The sequence below is a fragment of the Falco rusticolus genome, chromosome 1 (genome assembly GCF_015220075.1).
Source record: "Falco rusticolus isolate bFalRus1 chromosome 1, bFalRus1.pri, whole genome shotgun sequence".
In the NCBI taxonomy this organism is placed as follows: domain Eukaryota; kingdom Metazoa; phylum Chordata; class Aves; order Falconiformes; family Falconidae; genus Falco; species Falco rusticolus.
This window is the reverse complement of record NC_051187.1, coordinates 17310542-17328665: the sequence shown is the minus strand read 5'-3', so window position 1 is coordinate 17328665 and position 18124 is coordinate 17310542. Positions and strand designations below refer to the sequence as shown.

The 18124-nt window shown below is 35.8% G+C and overlaps 1 protein-coding gene across 6 annotated transcripts in view; it reads left to right on the top strand.

The window, feature by feature from the left end:
* Positions 1-18124, top strand: part of BRIP1 (BRCA1 interacting protein C-terminal helicase 1) — a 73695-nt gene that overhangs the window by 30002 nt on the left and 25569 nt on the right. For all 6 annotated transcript variants that reach the window (XM_037371553.1, XM_037371544.1, XM_037371535.1 and 3 more), the window contains 2 exons: positions 12232-12391; positions 13149-13270. In XM_037371553.1, the coding sequence (XP_037227450.1) occupies positions 12232-12391; positions 13149-13270 (282 nt within the window). The remainder of the gene's footprint in view (positions 1-12231; positions 12392-13148; positions 13271-18124) is intronic.

Below are 18124 nucleotides of genomic sequence, written 5' to 3'. Positions count from 1 at the left end.
GTATTTAGGTGTTCTGTAACAGTATGTACCAGAAACTGAATATTGAATATATTGAAAGGAATACTTAGGCTATTTTAAATGCAGAGAAATTCTGCTTCATTGGAAAGTCAGGAAGCCTACCAAATCATGTCTTAGAAAATTATGCCTTAGACTTAGTTGCTAAGTGGGTAAGCAAGCTTCTTGGTGATAATATTTAATTGGTGAGATGGCATATTATTCTAAAGAGTATTCATTGCATTTTGATTAAGTTCACAGCTCATTAGTGGATTCTTTTTGGCAAAAATGTTTTGAAACAAATAACTTGCACAAAACATAAGATTTCTGATTTTGGCTTACCAATAAGCCACTTGGTTTGATGATAGCCAGCTGGCAGTGTGCTACAATTAAAACTTTGTTTTCAGCTTTTTCTTCCTGTTTTTGATCATGAGGTGAGAAATTATTTTCCTAAGAATCAGGTATGTGTAATATATGTGGTGAAAGTGTATCAAGAAATTACTGGTGGGGAAAAAAGATGGTCCAAGTTGCGTAAGGTCAGATAGAGAAGAAAGAATACTTAATTAAAAAAAAAAAAAAATCCAACCCACACCCCAAACCAGAAAAACATCTCCTTAGCATAACTTAGCACAGTTCCAATGAGGTCAGCAGATTTATGGTAATGTTTGTGGTTTTTAGGGATCCTGCTTTCAGGTTTTCCTTCCTGGCATCAGATTCTTTTCATGGGATAGGAAACAGTTTATGACTCGTTCTTATTTGTGCTCTTTTATCTGCTGAACGCTATTTTATCTCTGTATTGTTATAGAAGTGTTATATACTTAGTTAACTTTGGCAGATTGCTGTAAAAATTTCATTCAGTAAAGCCATTGAATAGCTTCTTGCTGTGTGAGATTAATTGCTTATTGTTCCCTCCTTAATGGCTGCTGACTGAAGTATGTGTTTCTAGTATTAGTGACATTAGCGAGGGTCATTTGCATTGTCATGATTGCAGAAAGTTTTATCACTTTGCATTTCTGTATTTTAACATTTGCTTCATTCTTTGACTTAAGTCTGGAACTCTACTGACTTTTCTGTTTAGTGATCCTACTTTCCAAATGACAGGATTTGGGTATGTCGAAGAACCGGAGCTGATATTGTTCCCTCTTATCATAATTTATCATTGTGTAATTACCTATTTGGAGCTCAACGTCTTACATATAATACAGGGCTGTTGCCGAGAAAGTGTCTTAGGTTTTTACGTGCACTGATTTGCTGTATAACAGGGGAAAACTTACTAATCTTTCTGAGAAAGTAAAGAGAACACTAATCTTTCTTAAAATTACACAATTCCTACAGGTGTAAAATGCCTCATATAAATTTAAAAGTATTTTCCTTGTTAGTATTAATAGAGGACTAAAAACTGAAACCTGTTACCGTCCCATTGTTGCAGTAGTTTCCCCACGACAGGCATCTGCCTGCCCTCATTTACTGTGTGAGCATTCATGGACTTGGTCGGCCTCATGCCTAGGACTACACTGCACGTCTGTTTGAATCAGTTTTCCCAGATGGTACTGTGCTTCACTGCTGATGTGCCACTAAGACAACCCTGTCTTTTTTTATCTCTATTCTGAAAAAAAAAAAAGAGGTCAAAGATGACTGAGCTTGTTTTCTGACTGGTGAAGAAGAGGATGGCAGTGTAGGATGCTGACTTCATTCATTAACAGTTTTATAATTTTGTTTTTGATTCCAGACCAGGATCTAAACAATCCTTTTAAGAATAAATTTTTCTGGAGAGCTTTCTTTATGTGAAGGATTGCTCTCTCACTGGAACGTGAAAGTGTAATGATAGCCTAGGGTGAATGTACAAGCAGTTCTTGTAACACAGAAAGCTGTTGTCTTGGTTAATTTTAAAACCACAAAAGAAACCCTGTTTTGAACCAGGTTGTTTAGAAACAGCTGCGGCAGAGCTCAAAGACTGCATACTTCAAAGGCTATCCAGATTGTTTTGTGGTAAAACATGCTGGGGTTTTGGGGAAAAGATTTTGTATTAAAAAAGCTTCTTTAACTGTAGAAGCAACATATTAACTGTGTTATTCTAGAGTCTTTGGCGTGCAAAACATTTCATTTTTCATTACTGTTGTCGCCGCTCACATATTCCATTATTTAAGGAGGTTATTGAAAAATTGATGGTATGTTGGTACCAGTGAGACATCCTGTAGGCTGCAGTGTTGATTTATGGCACATGGAACACAGTTCAGTGCTTCAGTTTCCTGCTGGTGAGCGGCACTTTGTCATTGTCCCTAAAGAAAAATCATACCAGTGAAATCCCCTGTGTTTCCCCCAAGTTGAGTGATGCATACTTTTTCTTTGAAAATGATTATGAATTATTCAACTTTTATTGTGCTGGAGTGTGCACATGGTGATCAGAATCTTGTTCATAATAAAGAGTTTTTCACCATGTTCAGGGTTTAGTTTAATTATGTAGTTGAGTTGGATGGTAGCTTTCTTTTTTTTTTTTCCTCTTCTTCTTCCCGCCCCCCCCCCCCCCCCCCCCAGTGTGTCTGCCGAGCCTGTGTGGGCTAGTACAGATTTTATCCTGCATTTCTGAGCATGCGAAGGTATCTCAACACATGAGTCTTGGTCCTAAATGTTTTTCTTTCATGTTTGTTTAAGATTTTCTTGAGAAAATAAGTACCGTACTTCCAAACTTAAGAAGACACTTTCCACACAAGTACTTGAAAATCATAGACACTTACATGGCTTTAAAGTTTTACTCTTCAAGCTTGTTTTTCTGTTGTGAAGAAATGGTAAGAGATGTCTTAGTGAAAAATCTCTTGAAACAGCACATGTAGTAGTGATATGGATTTCCAGTTGAGGGCAGCTTTCTCCCAGATGTGTTGAGGAAAGACTCCGTAGTATAGACCACCTGTTAGGAAAATTAAAAGGCTGTATGATCTTTCTTCTTAACTCTGGAAGAAATGTAAAATGTCAGAACAAATGTGTGACTTGGGTCGAGGTTGCTTTGCAGCTTCCTGGATTCCGTCTCTGGACTGTTGAAGTCTTTCCAATAAAATGAAACTTTCCTTATAGAAGAGAATAACCTGCTGAGCAATTTTGTTGTAATTTTGGAATCATGATTATCTGTGCAAATTTAAGTATTTAAAATTGCTTTCCATTTAACTAGTTTTGCTTTAAATATACGCGTTCTTATTTTATGCACTTGATTTGATTTTTTGCTGTAACAGATGGTAAGGGTTAGCAGTTAAATACACATTAGAAAATCTTCCTCATCAGCTGAAAAGGAGAGGTTCTGAAAAAAGTGAGGAATGTGTGTTTTCCTCTGGAAGTTGTACTCAGATGAGCATATGTGCTGTTCTCATTACTTCGCAATGTCAACTTTTATTTCAGGACTTTTCTAAGGTCTTTCCACATTAAAATTCTTCCCTGTGTTGCCTAGTCTTCATATTCCTTAAAACAAAGAAATCAGAGTCTCTGAACATACTGTGTTACCCTGTATTCTTTAATTATTGGTTTTACGATAGGAATGCTTTCTTTTTCCTGATGGCAGGGAACATGTTTAATGTTTTTTTGGTTGTTTTTTTTTAATATTTTCTGTTTTGCAGCCATGGAGCATTTCGTTACAGAGGCTCTGTGACACTTTGGGAAAGTAAATCAGATAGAAACTCATCTGGAGTTAGTACTCTGTAAACCAAGTCTGGTTCAAAAGAACACTTCTTTGCTTTGCTCGTTGTAGCCCCATGATGATGATAAATAGTTGGGGAAACATGCAGTAGGAAGGAGGCATAGCCTCTCCTTGATAAGAATCGCATCTTTGTGTGGCCTGTTTCCATTAAAATGCTTTATTAAATCAGTTTGTTTATGGCACATAAAAAAGTTTGCCTATGCATATGTATTTATATGGGCATTTGGTATTTTTCTCCAGTTTCCCATTAACGGTGGGAAATTAACATTCTATTTTGAAAGTAGGTTTTAGTTCACAAATGGAATATTTTGGGCACAGATATTTTCATGCTCTTTTTAAATGAAATCTGCTAGGATTAGAAATGTAGAAAATGGAATTTGAAGCTTAAAATTGGTTTTGTGGTGTTTCTTTGTGACTAGATATGTTAGTACTTTGTATCAGCTTAGTCACTCAAAAGAATGAATTTTAAATACCTCCATGTATTACGTTAGATACGCCCATAAACATGAAGAGGTTTCTGTGAATCAGTCTATTACTTAACCTTTCATGAAAATCTAATTGAGTGCGAACAACTGCTTAAATAATTCAATGGCCTAAGTTATTCTTGGCTGGTATGGTCCCAGCCCAGTGCAGTGCAAATGTCTGGGTGTCAAGCAGACCTGAGGTTTTTTTTTTGTTTTTTTTTTGTGAGGAATGTGATTAAGAATAAAATCACCATCGAAAATGCATACAGGTTGTTTAAGAAGGGAAAAAGGAAAAAAGATGAAATGTAATTTAGCTCTGCCAATTTGGTAAATTACTTGTGGCTAAAAGTGCGTATTTCAGTCCTTTTGAAAGCATGTAGTATTTTTGGTGATGTTGATAAATGTTACTGGGTTTCATTGCTTTCTTTTCATACATGTGACCTTTTATTCTTGTTAAGGGACATTGTGCTTTTTATAGTACTATTTATAATAGATCTAGAGTGCTATTCAAAATTTATTTTAAACGTTTGGATAACTGACATTAGATTTTATTGGGTAGTGGGCCCAAATATTTTCCCTGCTGTTTTTGGAAGGAAACTCAGCTTTTTCCTTTCACATGAATCCTTCCAGGCAGTTATCTCTTGAACCTTCTATCTTTTATTCCAATTTCATTACCCTGTTTGCTTTCTTCTTTCTACTGTTTCCTTTGTCTTCATTATTAACCTCAAAGGACTCTTTTTGTTGCTGCTGTTGTTGGGTTTGGTGTTTGGGTTTTTTTTTGTTGTTGTTTCATTGGTTGTGTTTGGTGTTTTTTTTAAACTAAAGGTGGAAACAGAATTAATTCCTGATCCCATACCACCATGTTGGCTTTGTAAACTGTTGGTTCCCCCAAACTGAAGAGTTCCGACAGTCCTGGAGGTCAGTTTTATAGGATTCCAGGCCATTTAGTACAGATGCTTGGCAACCCTTTTAGTTCAGAGAACTGTCAAAATACTTTTGCTAATTCTGTACTTTTCCAAAACATCTTAGTTCATGAAGAAGTTAGTTTAATATGAGCCTGTAGTACCAGTGTATAAGTGATACAAAAAAAGTAGGTGGAGTCTGGCCAGATTCATTCTCCAGGGCAGCTTTGAAATAACATGAATTTAAGGCCACTAGTGTTTAAGTGATGTAGTAAATGCATTTATTTAATCACTGAATATATTCGGGGATTATCACTAATATAGACACAGTGTCATTCTTTCATAAGACAAGTAGAACATTCAACGAGGTAATTAATCTGAACATCATGCTGAACAGACTCTAGAGCTTTGAGACCAGATTTGAACAAAAAGTTACAGCTGTAGCTAACCAGCTGACTCAGCAAACTGCATCATCCTGGAAGCTTATTAAAGGTAATGCAATACCTATGGAATTAGATACATTATTAAAACATCTGTGCCTTGAGATCATCAGAGGATTACTTTAGTGGAAAATATGATGTCCTCCATCCTAATAGCTTAAATTTGCAGAAGGATCTGTCAGAGTGTATAGTTTTTTTATTTTTTCTTTCTGAAAGGAAGAGAGGAGGCAGCTGATGCAGGTGCAGGTTGATTTGTCCTGTGACAACTTGTAGTGTGTATGTCCTTTTTGGGTTTTTTTTCAGACAGTCCAAATGACAGGAAACATTTTGTAGTAAGACAAGAAAACAGTATTTTTTTCTTGACACTATCTCTGAATGTAAGGGTTTTCAGTAGATGCAAAGGGAAAAAAGTCTCTTATTCATTTGGTTTTGACACCTGTTATTTTTCTGTCAAGATACAAGCACTGCATTGAAGCAAAAACTTTTGATAAAACTCAGTGGATAAACTCGGTATAAAATTGGTAGTCCTCTGCCTCCTCCACTCCATTGCCACCTCCTCTTGCTTAGATAAGATAAAACCACTCGCTGAATGCCTGTGTTACTCTATGTCTTGAAGCAAAACAGATCCGTGAAAGAGGAAAGATACAGAAATTAATGTCCGCTGTTACTGAAGAAAGTATAAATTATATTTACATCTGGCTTAAAATTTAAAGGAAATATTTAAAATGTTAAGCACACTGCTAGTGAGGTCTGTCAAATAGTATGTTTTTAGAAGACTTTGATTCATCCACACTCTTAATGATAGATGAAAAACTTTTCTAATTGAAAAGATTTTTCAAAGAGCAGAAATTATTTAATACTATTAAGTTTTGTTAGATGTTTAGAGCACTGTCTCTAGGTTATTTACCTTTTTTGGTTACTGAATTACAGTATCCATCAGATGCAGATTTACATCTCCCATGGTGTACTTTATGATGTGTTTTTTTCTCTTTTGTGTTATTGAAATGGAAATGCCAGTAGACATTATGTTGCATACTTTGGAAATTTGTAAGACCTTATTAATGTATGTTTAAAATGTGCAGGGACACCTGTTCCATTTTCATAAGCATGACTCAGATGAGAGTGGAAGAAGCGTTAGTTTTAAAATTAGAGCACCATGTATGGAAAAAGTTTGATTGTTTTATTTAAATGAGTAGGTTTTAGTTTTGTTCCCTTATCCTAGCTAGGTTTCTAGGCAGCTCGAATTGCCTTTGGATACAATTTCCTTACTTTGTGGTTGATTTTGCATACATGGGGAATTTATGGTCTTTTTCACAATGTAATATTGTGAAAGGACTAAAGAGCACAATTCAGTTTGACAGGTTCTGTTGTCTCCCTCTGAATCTAATTATGGTTGCTGAAATAGTTGTTCATCCTGTATGTGGAGAGAGGCACAGCTGGGTGCAGGTACATACATCTGCAGCTTCTTAAAATGTTTTTGGTGTTGCAGAGTTAAAAAAAGAATAAATCTGTAAGACAGTTCCAAAGTTATGTAGAAAAAGAAAATGTCTAGTTAGAGAATCTGTGATTTCCCTGGTCTGTGTACTAGGAAAATAATGATGTATTTCGATTTTGTAGATGTAGATTAAAAGTATATTCTTCTCCACCAGACAGAGCTTTGGGGATCCCTTTATTCTATGTTTGAAGTCCCTAATCTGCATGTCTGTAGTGTTCTAGTTTAGTCTACATTCCCTTTGGAAATACTTTCTATAATCAGCTGTAGGTATGCAGCAGGGAATGGCCCAGGCCAAACTTCTCAATTTTTACATATAGCTGGAAATGATCTTAAGATGTCTATATTACCTTTCAAAGAAGGAAGACACACTACCATGTACTGCAGCCTTGAAATTGAAGGGAAAATGTTTGTATTGTGAGATTTTAGCTGCTTCTAAAACTGACACCACCTCTTCCTCATTCAGTTTCATGTAAATGTAGAACTTTGGTGTCTGTGTGTAGAATGTGCGTTAATAGACTGATACTTAAAAGATGATGTAAATGTACATCATTTTAGCAGTACTGTACATCTTAGTGTGTTACTTTTACATGTTGGTGGGTTGGATGATAACCCTGTTTTCTGCAAGCAACAGCTCTTTTATTCTCAAGTGTAGCACAGCCTTCTTAGTTCTACCCAAAAGGGGTCTAGGAAGTAAGTCCTATTGCTCAGCCTCTGTGCTGGCCGGAGATGTCTGTTTTCTGTTGCTGAAGTTTTATGCTGACTGCGTGTAGAACTTCTATTTGACCCTTCAAACACGTTTCCAGCCCACTGGAGACACACTTTGATTTGAAGCAGTGCTTATTCAAAAAGAAAATTCTGGTAGCAAACACATGAAGAGCTCTGCTTGGGAAAAAGCTTTTAGATCAATGTTAGTCCCTTGGGAATCTCTGACTCTTTGCACTAACAGTGGTGCCAATACTGTGATTTTCTTATTAAGAAAAACCTAATGGCTGCTTCCTTTCTCCCCCCTCAGCTGCCCTTCATATCTGAATAACAATGAAAAGTAGAACTTCATACTGTTATTAAAAAAAATATATCTTAGATAGAAACAAGATGAAAAAAATACTGAAGTTTGAAGAAGTGGGTTTTTTTAGTGTATAATGGCAGACTTTTAAGAAGGTTACAAGATATGTGTAGATTTTGTGCACCTTGAAATAACTTTTGTTCAGTTATCATTATAGAAATGTATGGCTAACAAGACAGCATATAGATTTAAAGGTGCACAAGAATATACAGTCTAATTGTAACTGATAGTTATTATTCATTAGTTGTTAAACTAAGCAGTAAAGCCAGAGTTACTGTACTCTGCTGTCAGGTACTGCTTAGGTTGTTATCCTTTTTGCCCTGTATCACTCTTGAACATCCTGTCGTATTTTCAAGTGTTCCATTGCTTCCCCAAGCACTTTCTGATGGAAGGATTGTTTCTGTGGTGCCTTTTTACTGTGCTGGCAAGGTACAATCCATTCACTACGTGAATCAATGCTAAAATATTCAAGGAATATTCTGTGTAAGGAAATTTAGTAGCAGGTGCTTGTAGCAGGAGAAGAGCTAGGGAACTGTAAACCAGAATAAGTAACTCATCGTGTTACAGCGTTTTCAGTTAGACCCTCTCTCATCTCAGGTAACTGCTACTTCAAAAATCACTGTCAGGAGGTAATAAATACTGCAGAAAAAGTGCATCCCCAGCAACTTGATTGCTGCAAGTTAACTTCTCAACTTTGTTAAGATGCTGGAAACTACAATGAGCTTGCCTTAGGGTAAAAGACATTAAACAAATCTTTGGTCTTGCTTCATGACATGGGAAACCCTAATGCAATTTTTGGCACTGTATAAAACAAAGTGGCAAATGGAAAGGGGCAAAGCTTATCCTTGGTGGACACAGGATGAGAGGATTTTGTCTAGGAGTGCAACATAATGGCAAGAGATGTTGAGAAAAGTTTCCCCCATTCCGGATCTTCAAGAGTGCTTCAAAAACTGCCTAACAAGGGGGATGCTGACAAAGATGAATGGTGAATCTAAATACTGAAGTCATAGTTTCTATGGATCATAGCTTACAGGTGTCTTTAAATTGCAGAAAGGAAAAAAAGGAGAAAGCTATCAAAGTAAACATCCTTCAGTGCATGGAAAGATGACAGATTCTTTTTAACAAGATTTTCTGCTCTCCTGGAGGAAGACCATTTGTTAATAAACCATTTGAGAATCCATTTTTAAGGGATTTAATAAAATATACACAGACTGCCTTCCACTGCAGAAACTATTATTCCCTTGGGTAGAAAAAGTGACTGTGGGCATTAATGGCTGCTTCCTCTGATTCCTGGATTATATCTTCTCCCATTTGCACTTTTTCAACCCGAAGTGAAATAATTTTTGATGAGAAACTTGCACTTGGTTCCTGGCTCTTATGAGGCAGGTATACACTCTATATTTTATTTATTTGTATTCGGTCATATCCGTAATTCTCATCATTTTAGTGTTTGTGTTTATAGCATGGGTATTGTGTTTGTGCATACTTTCCTGCATGCAAGAAGTTTCCTTATCTAGCAAACTCCACTAAATGGAAGAGGGTAATAGTTTTTGTGTGAACTAAATGAATTTTTCCATTCTTGCCAAAGATTTTAATGAATAATTCGCACATTTCCATCAAAAATAGTAGATTTTTCTGTTGTGGTGATTGCTGTCAATTGAATAAGAAACCTGAACCTACTTTGGTCTAAGAGATAGTTACCTGGAGGGGCTGGGTAACCCACAAAAGAGAAAATGTGTTTTCTTAAGAATTTGGAGGGATTTTCTACTGCCATCTTTTAAACTTCAAATATAAATTATAGTTCTTTCAAATATGAGAGAACAAATACATGGAACTGAGGGATTAAGTGATTTTTGTAAGCAATATTGCCCTTTCTTAGATTATCAACAGACTTCTGATTCTCTGAAGTTAAGAAACAATTTTTCTGCTAAGAACACTTCATAAAGGTGTGTTTCTGAAAAATACCAGTTAATTTCAGTATCTGCGATGATTTGAGGAGTAGAAGTCAGGGGCAAATGACCCTTAGAAGTCAAAGCATCGATAGTTTTATGTATGTAAATGTCAGATTCAGTTACACCCAAATATATTCTGTTTCTATTATCTTACTGGGCTCCTTTTGTCACGCATGGTGAACAGCAGGCAGTGCTAGAAGTGATTTTAGCATAGATTGCGAAGTGGACGCCCAGGCAGACATCAGTTTCGCAGAAGAAAGAATGAAATCCGGAAAGCTAATAATGTTACAGTCACTGGCAGCTCTAACAGATCCCAAATGGATGTACTTAGAGGCATAATATGCTTGATTCTTTTCTTTACCAGAATTATCTCCATATCATATCCAAGAACTGAACATAGTGACAGGCTGCGGATGGCAAGATGGACAGTCATTGCTTGGTCATAATATTACGACCTTTTATATAAAAAGAGATTACAGGCAGGATGCTGCCAGGAAATGACAGAGCTGGTAGAGAAGAGGATAAACAGTAGGACAGACACATTTAGGAGAGATGATTTATTCTGCAGTTAGATCTGTATGTGTAGGAAACTGTTCCTACTATTCATCACTTAGTCTCTCTGTGCTTGCTTGATGATGGTGTCTCATCAGTATTAAGCAAGTGTAATTCCCTCAGTAGAGGCTTGAACAAAGCTAGGGAAAATTTGAGAATAGCACAGCATTTGTCTGCTCTGAACCACATGTACCTCAGAAGGAACCGATCCAAATACTTAGGGTCAAAGAATAAGTTCAGATCTTTAATGCTGAGAACATGAAATATGCATGAGTTCTTGTAAACAGTTTCCTATAAATTTGCAAGTATTCTCCCTGTAAAGTCAAATGTGACAATTAGTTACCATTAGTTCTGCTTCACAGTAACACTTAAACTGTGTATTTGGACATGGGACAGATTAATTTTGTAACAACCTAACCATTCAAGATCCTGAGATCTTGGTTGGAGTGCATCAGTAAAAGCAAGTGCATGGGATGTAAGAGATGCCGTGGCTTTTTGAGGAATGAACCGGGGCAAGTGCAGCTTCCAGATGGAGCAGTTTATATAGCCTGAAGCAAATACTGAGAAAGTCTTCAGTGAGTGGACTCGAGGGAAGTGCAGCCCAATTAAGAGCATAACCCTTACTACAGAATCTGTGAATTTAAAATCTCTGTACGCACAAAACTCAGTAACTCTACTGCACAGTACTTAGTGACACACTAATGATCACTGAACGGTAAAAGGAGTGAAGCGGGGTATTTACTTCTGTCCACTGAACCAGATCTACTCAGTTCATTCTAAAATGTGTTGGTTGCCTTGCTTTTGTCTTGAGGGCAGTATTGTGCCCCATCAAACAAATGTGTCAGGGGAAGGAGGGACTGTTTTGCTCTCTGTCTTGATAACATTCAGTCTAGAGATTGATGCACCTGATGACTGTTAACTGCGAAATGACCCCCACCCATCAGACTTCAGTTTCTGTGGTAATTTTAGAGTTTTCTTTTTGTAATGCAAGACATTTTAATTTATTTCATACCAAAGGTGGAACAAGCTTATTTGCTTGCAAGATTTGAACACGTACTGATTTGGACTAAAATGTGCACACTTCAGAATCTGGTAGATACAACAAAGCTGACAGGCCTTTCAAGAAGCAGAGGAGGCTGTTGATAAATCCTACATCAATACCTCCTCCCCCAACTTATCGATGTTCATTTTAAAATATTAAATTGTCAGAATTTAAGATATAAAGACATGATTCAGGTTAATTTAGAATTTGCTTCCAGTCTTACTTATGGATCTCTTGGTAACCACAAAAACAGTTAATTTCCTTTTTTCTTTGGATGACATTCCTCTTGCTTTGAGGAATACCAGAAGATGCTTTTCAGTGACCACTCTTGTAGATTCAGAGAATTTTGCCTTGTTAACTCAAAAATCTGCACTTTTTCTAGTTAGCAAAATTAGTGGCCATCATGTTTACAAAGTGTTGCATAGCTGTGGAACAGTGTGTATGGTTGGGAAACTTGTATTCATAAATACAAAATCTGAATTATATAATTTCACTAAAATAACTGTCTTTTATTTATCTATAAACTTTATATAAAATTTTATATTTATATATATAAACTTTATATATAAACTGTGCTTTATTTGAACAGTTTAAGTGATTGACCTTTCATTACGGCTCTTCTGGATTTTTCTGTTTGTTTTTCAGCTGTTGGACAAATTAAAAGATCGCTGGATGCACACTGGCTTATGGAGAAACCTAGAGCTGATTAAGACGGTCATTGCCGAGCCTCAAGGAGGGGCAAAGAGTGACTTTGATGAACTACTGAATATATACTATGATGCGATAAGATGTAAAGGAGAAAAAGGTATGTTCTTCAGACATACAAAATAGCTGTTACAGACTCTTAAAGGTTAAAAAAAACACCAAAATTATTCTTTGAGTGCTTAACTATTAGAAGGTATGGGTAAAGAGTTAAATAAACCTCAGCTTAGTAGGTATTGTGAGAAATGAGGAAGATTAACTGCTATTTATGTTGTTACATGAGGATATAGGAAAGTACAGGATGATGCATAATTCTAATAGTGATATTCAAAAGGCAGTGAGCTGTGCAAGGATGTGCAGTTGTGTGTCTAGCGAGTAGGGGCAGAGTGGCTTCTTAAAGAATCATTAGAGTACGTCACATAACTGTGATTTACCATCTTCTATTATGGGCACTATAAGATTTCTTCTCAAAATACTTAAATATTATTGTAGAGGATAAAGAATGATAGTATGTAAAAAAATAAATAGCGTGGTTATTGGAGTGCAAAATTCAAGGTTTAAAATTTAATATTTTGTTGTGGATACAGATGGTTCTTGCATAATTAAGTACCACTGTATTATGCAGTGCAAAATTATTTTGGTAGTTGATGTTCAAAATCACAATATTATTGATCGAAATGGAGTTAATCTCGTCCCTCTAACAAAGAAGTCTCTATTTTTCTATCCACTCACTTTTACAGACTGATACATGTATTATGCTGTATTTTGTTTAGATCTTTAAAAGATGTTACTGAAATTTTCTTCTGATACTCAGTTTATGACTGAGAATGATTTGTGTATTCCTCTCTGGCTTGTTCAAGATGGAGCACTCCTTATAGCTGTATGCAGAGGAAAAGTTAGCGAAGGCTTGGATTTCTGTGATGCGAATGCCCGTGCGGTTATAACCATAGGTATTCCGTTTCCAAATGTGAAAGACCTTCAGGTAGGATATAAATTTAAAGAGATGTACTTAATTATTATGTCATGTTTAAAACACCAAATATGCAAAAAATATTTTTTCTAAATGCTCACCCTTGGACTCCTCTCAATCCCATTTGAATTCTTTACCTTCTACACAGGTAAGAGGAGGAGCAGGACAGCACATCTTGTGGGCTCATTTATGTCATTCTAAATAAATGTATATCATGCTCTGTGTATTGTAAATTTTTGTCTGACATTGCTAGTGAAGGCTATTGCATTGTTAAAATGCTTGTTAACTTAATACTCTACCAAGCAACAGTACATTTCCATCTTCACTTACCTGTTTTCATACACTGAAACTTAACGTCATTTGTATAGAAATGAAGTTACTTCCTGACTTACTGTAGTGAGGCTTTTGGTTGTGAAGATCTAGGGTAAACACTAGGAAAATGCTACTCTAAGTTCAGATTGAACAAAAGATTGTATCAGAAAACAGCTGGGAAGATGAAGATAGTTGTAACATAAAATAATAACATAATGAAGCAATGTGTTTCACACACTAGATCATTATTGATCGCAGTATATAATCTTTCTAATCTCTATTGCCTTCTTTAGTGTAACTATGTGTATGACACTTGCCACTTAGCGTGAAACTGTAAACCTTTTTGAAGCTAACACTGCTTTTATTAGCTTGCAATTTTGGGGTATGAAATTATGACATAACGTAACCTCATCCTGATACAGAGGATGTTACTATTTTGATAATTCAGGCTTCATCTAACTTTAGGCAAAAACTTCTAGAGTGCCTTCGAAAAATAGTATTTTGAAGTGCCTCCAATCAAAGAAATTTGAGACTATTTGTATTTTTCAGCAGCTGGCCAAAGTAGCATCCTGTTGCTTGCACTGCTGTGTGATTACCCTCATCAACACTTCCTTCCTTTTGAGCTCAACAGCTCTTGTCTTACAGATAGGTGATGTTCCATTAGAACAGGCACTTCGTAGTTGAAGCTAGGCATTCATAAAGGAAAAGAAACCCAATGAATATTGAAAAGTGTTTTTTCTAGACTTTCTTCTTACTGAAAAAGAACATTTATTATTGACTAGTTTGTAAGACCACTGATTTTGTAGTGGTCTGTGGATGCCAGTTAGCAGTCATCCAGTTGCTGGCACTTTTTCCGGTGATAATAGCCACTGTCACTGCTTTATCTTGCATGTACCTTTTAGAGCTTTTGGGGACTGCTTGGTGAAGCTAAGAAACAAAATGAAGTATCACAGAATAATACTAGGAACAGCTGGATTCTGGTTATTAGTAGTGCCAAATCAAACAAGAAAATCATAGGTTCACACTTAAAGCCCGAACAGACTCCGCTTTGGTTTTAGAGATGTGTTCTGAGCTTAAGGGAACAACCAAAGACTTCTTTGTTGTCTACAGTGTGTGCCTAATTACAGCCTTGCTGGAAAAAAACCACATCCTATAAGGACTAGTAAGGTTATATTAGTGGTGGCTGCCTAGCACAATGTTCTTTCAATGTTTGCATAACTTTCTTGAAGCACTTATTCAGCCACAACATTTTTTTTGTCTTACTGAAATATAATACACTCTAGTATAAAAACATTTACATTCAAAGAATACGTAGCATTCTAGAAAGAGTTGGAAATGCTTTGGTTTAGAAGCATATGCTGAAATGGTATTTTGGAAATACTTGGTCTGTAGTATGGCTGAAACTTTTACAATTTACTCCAAATTATTTCCAGAAAGTCAGTGGTTTTGTGCTCGAAATGATACACAATTAAGTTGAAAAGAATGTGTCAAAGATGAATTATGTTCACAGGGGATTATGTTCCTTAAGGTTAAAATAGTGTATTTGATTTCACCTTGAGTTCATCCAAATATGTAACATAATAGAATCACAGGCAGTACATCCCATTACCGATAACTAAATTCCAAAAAATCAGTGTTGTGTTGAACTATTTTTTTTTAATTAGACTGAAGAAAAGCTCTAAATTTTTAAGTAGATATAGAAACAGTAGCTGCCAAATTGCAAGCAGCTAAAGATTTGAGTGTATATATTTAGATGTGGTAATGCACAAAGCACTGCAGTGATCAATTCTAGATGAGAGAAGGGCATTCTCCAGTCTCTTAGCATCAAATTTGAGGTGCTGTCTGGTGCATGGCAGTGGTCCTAGAATAATGCTAGAGGAAACTTTTTATTGTAAATGTGTCTTTTGTGTACTTGGATCTAAAGTGGCATCCAGCCAGCAGCACTTCCCTTTAAACTGAACGACGTTTTGTTTTGTCCAAGGCTTTAGGTTTATCACATACCCCAAACAGTTCTGGATTAATGCACATTTCTTTTACCAGTTGAGCTCAATTGCGTGAAGAAGGATAGCGTGAGGGATAGTCACTCTGTTCTCTGAAGAAAATTACTTAGTAGCTTTGTAGAAATCTAAGTACACTTACAAAAGAAATTTGGAAGGTCAGGCATCTGTTTCACCAGCATGTCAGTTCAGGAAGGGAATTAGGTTTATATTTTTAAGGAAAACTGGCTGTTGAAAGTGAAGATTGGCATGTGAAATTAAAAATAAAAAGAGGGGAGGGGAGAGAGAATGGGACATGACACCAGTGTTCACCTGAAACTGTTCTTTTTGTATATTTCTGGGAGAGCTGACCCAATAGTATTGCTTCCCAGAATGGAACGAAACAAATGTATTATAAGAGTACAGAAAAGTAAGCACTACACTGTAAATAAAAAAAAAGGTTAACTTTATATAAAACCAACGTGATTTCCTATTTCTAATAGTCTGTGCATATTAACAAATGCAAACTGTTATTTATTACTTCAGTCCTCCTAAACCAACAGACCTCACTTGAACATTACAAAGGAAAACAACGTTTTATTCCTGTACACTGTATTATAGTTCCTCTAAATGCTTTGGAGTTATCTTCAGAGGGTAAAACCTCATAGAACTGGAGGAGTATTAATTTGTCAATAAGGAGAAAAAGTTTCATGAAACTGGTAGGGAGTGGAAGGGATACTATAAACCATGCTGTCATGTAGCAGGTAGTTATTAGTATTACCTGAAAAGAGATTTTTTTATTAATTACAGACAATTGTTTATAGTTAAGCCTTAACCTGTTGTCCTAACCAGCTACAGTTTGGCTGGCTGTGTTACTGTTTCATTAGCAGTTAGAATCCAAAAGTCACAAGCCCAGTTGCCAGGGGGTTAAATAATATTGTGCCATCTTGCTTATGAAGCCACTTCATCTTCTAACCATACTTTTGTGATCAAATATAAATTCTTTGGAACCGTGGTGGAAATAGAGTTGTGTTTTAAAGTGGTAGTGGATGTTCAAATGCTCCTTGCATTAAACAGTAGAAATAACTTACGATACAACTATCAGTTGTTTACTGATTACAGTATTCTATTCAAGTACCTTTTCCTATTCAGGGTTGTTTTCAAAGCATATCAGTAGTGCTTATCATACAAAGAAGATACAAATTCTCCCTTCCAAGTACAACCAAGTACCTTTCTTCCAGGGTGGCTGATTTTAAATGTTTCTCTGCATTAACAGTTTTTTCTATTGGAATTTTTTTTTCTTCTCGGGTTAGAAGAATTCCATTTTTTCAACGTTAAAGGACACCATGAAGTTTATCTTTTTTTTTTGTAGGATTTTAGGATACATTAAGTTCTCAAATGAAACAGTTGAAGTTTACAAGGTAGTTATGACATTTGCTTTTATGATACAGTCAGTTAGTATTTCTTCAGATTTGGTAGGCTAACCAGAAAACTGATTAAAACCTGGAAATTTTAAAACTTCCGTCTTTGAATCCTTGGGAGGAGCTTTAGTTTTGAGCAAACAGAAGAAAATTCAAAACACAGTGACACAAATCAAGTTACACCTAGATAGACATAAAGTTGTGAACACAAGTACATCTGTTGCTTTTACATAGCAATAGGTGTTAGTTGATATACCGAACGAAGAACTGATTAAATGTTTTAATGGTTAATAATGACATCCCTTTAAAAATGGGAAATACAAGTGATTACCAATTCCCTGGGAATACCCATGAATTATATACCTCTGGGATTGGTTTAAATCACTTAAAAAGTGCTCCACTTCTACGAGGAAATATGCTTGCATGTCTGCTTTTTGGGTTAATAAAAGTCCTCTTAAGACTCAATTCCATAACCCCTTACTCCTGCACATAGATTTTACTTGTGTGAGTAATCCCTTTAATACTTCTAGGACTGTGCACGATCATAAAGGTTTGTAGAATCATAGCTTTGGAGACCAATATTTCATGGTGGCAGTTTGATGTTGGCTCATCTCCACTAATATTCCTTGTCTGTGATCAGCCTGCTTTCTAAATATATTTTATGATTTGTAACTTGATTGAATACCAGTGAACTGTAATATTAGAGAACGTAAATAATGTGTCAGAAAAACATGTGTAATCCCATATACATGTTATCTGATGCTAGCTTACTATTCATTAACTTCTGTTATATATTTTGAATTGTAGCATTTTGGATTCAGACATCAGTCTTGAGCAAGAAACTCATTGTCAAGTGTGATGTATAATATCCAATTTTATTTTCTCCATATGTTTGTGCTAAGTACATGCCACAACTTCTGGTATTAAATGGCAAGCATTTGGTCTCCTTAAATAACTGTATGCTTTTTATAAGTTACATTATTTTCTGTAGAACCTTTAAAGAGTATCATTTAGTTTCACTTTAAAGATTTTAGGCATGTAGTATCTTAGGTTCACTCATTTTCCCAAAGAGAAGAGTCAACAACACTGTCCGTGTTAGGGAAAAAGAACTGATGAAGGCTCAGAAGTGTACTTGATAATAAGCAATACTTATTTAA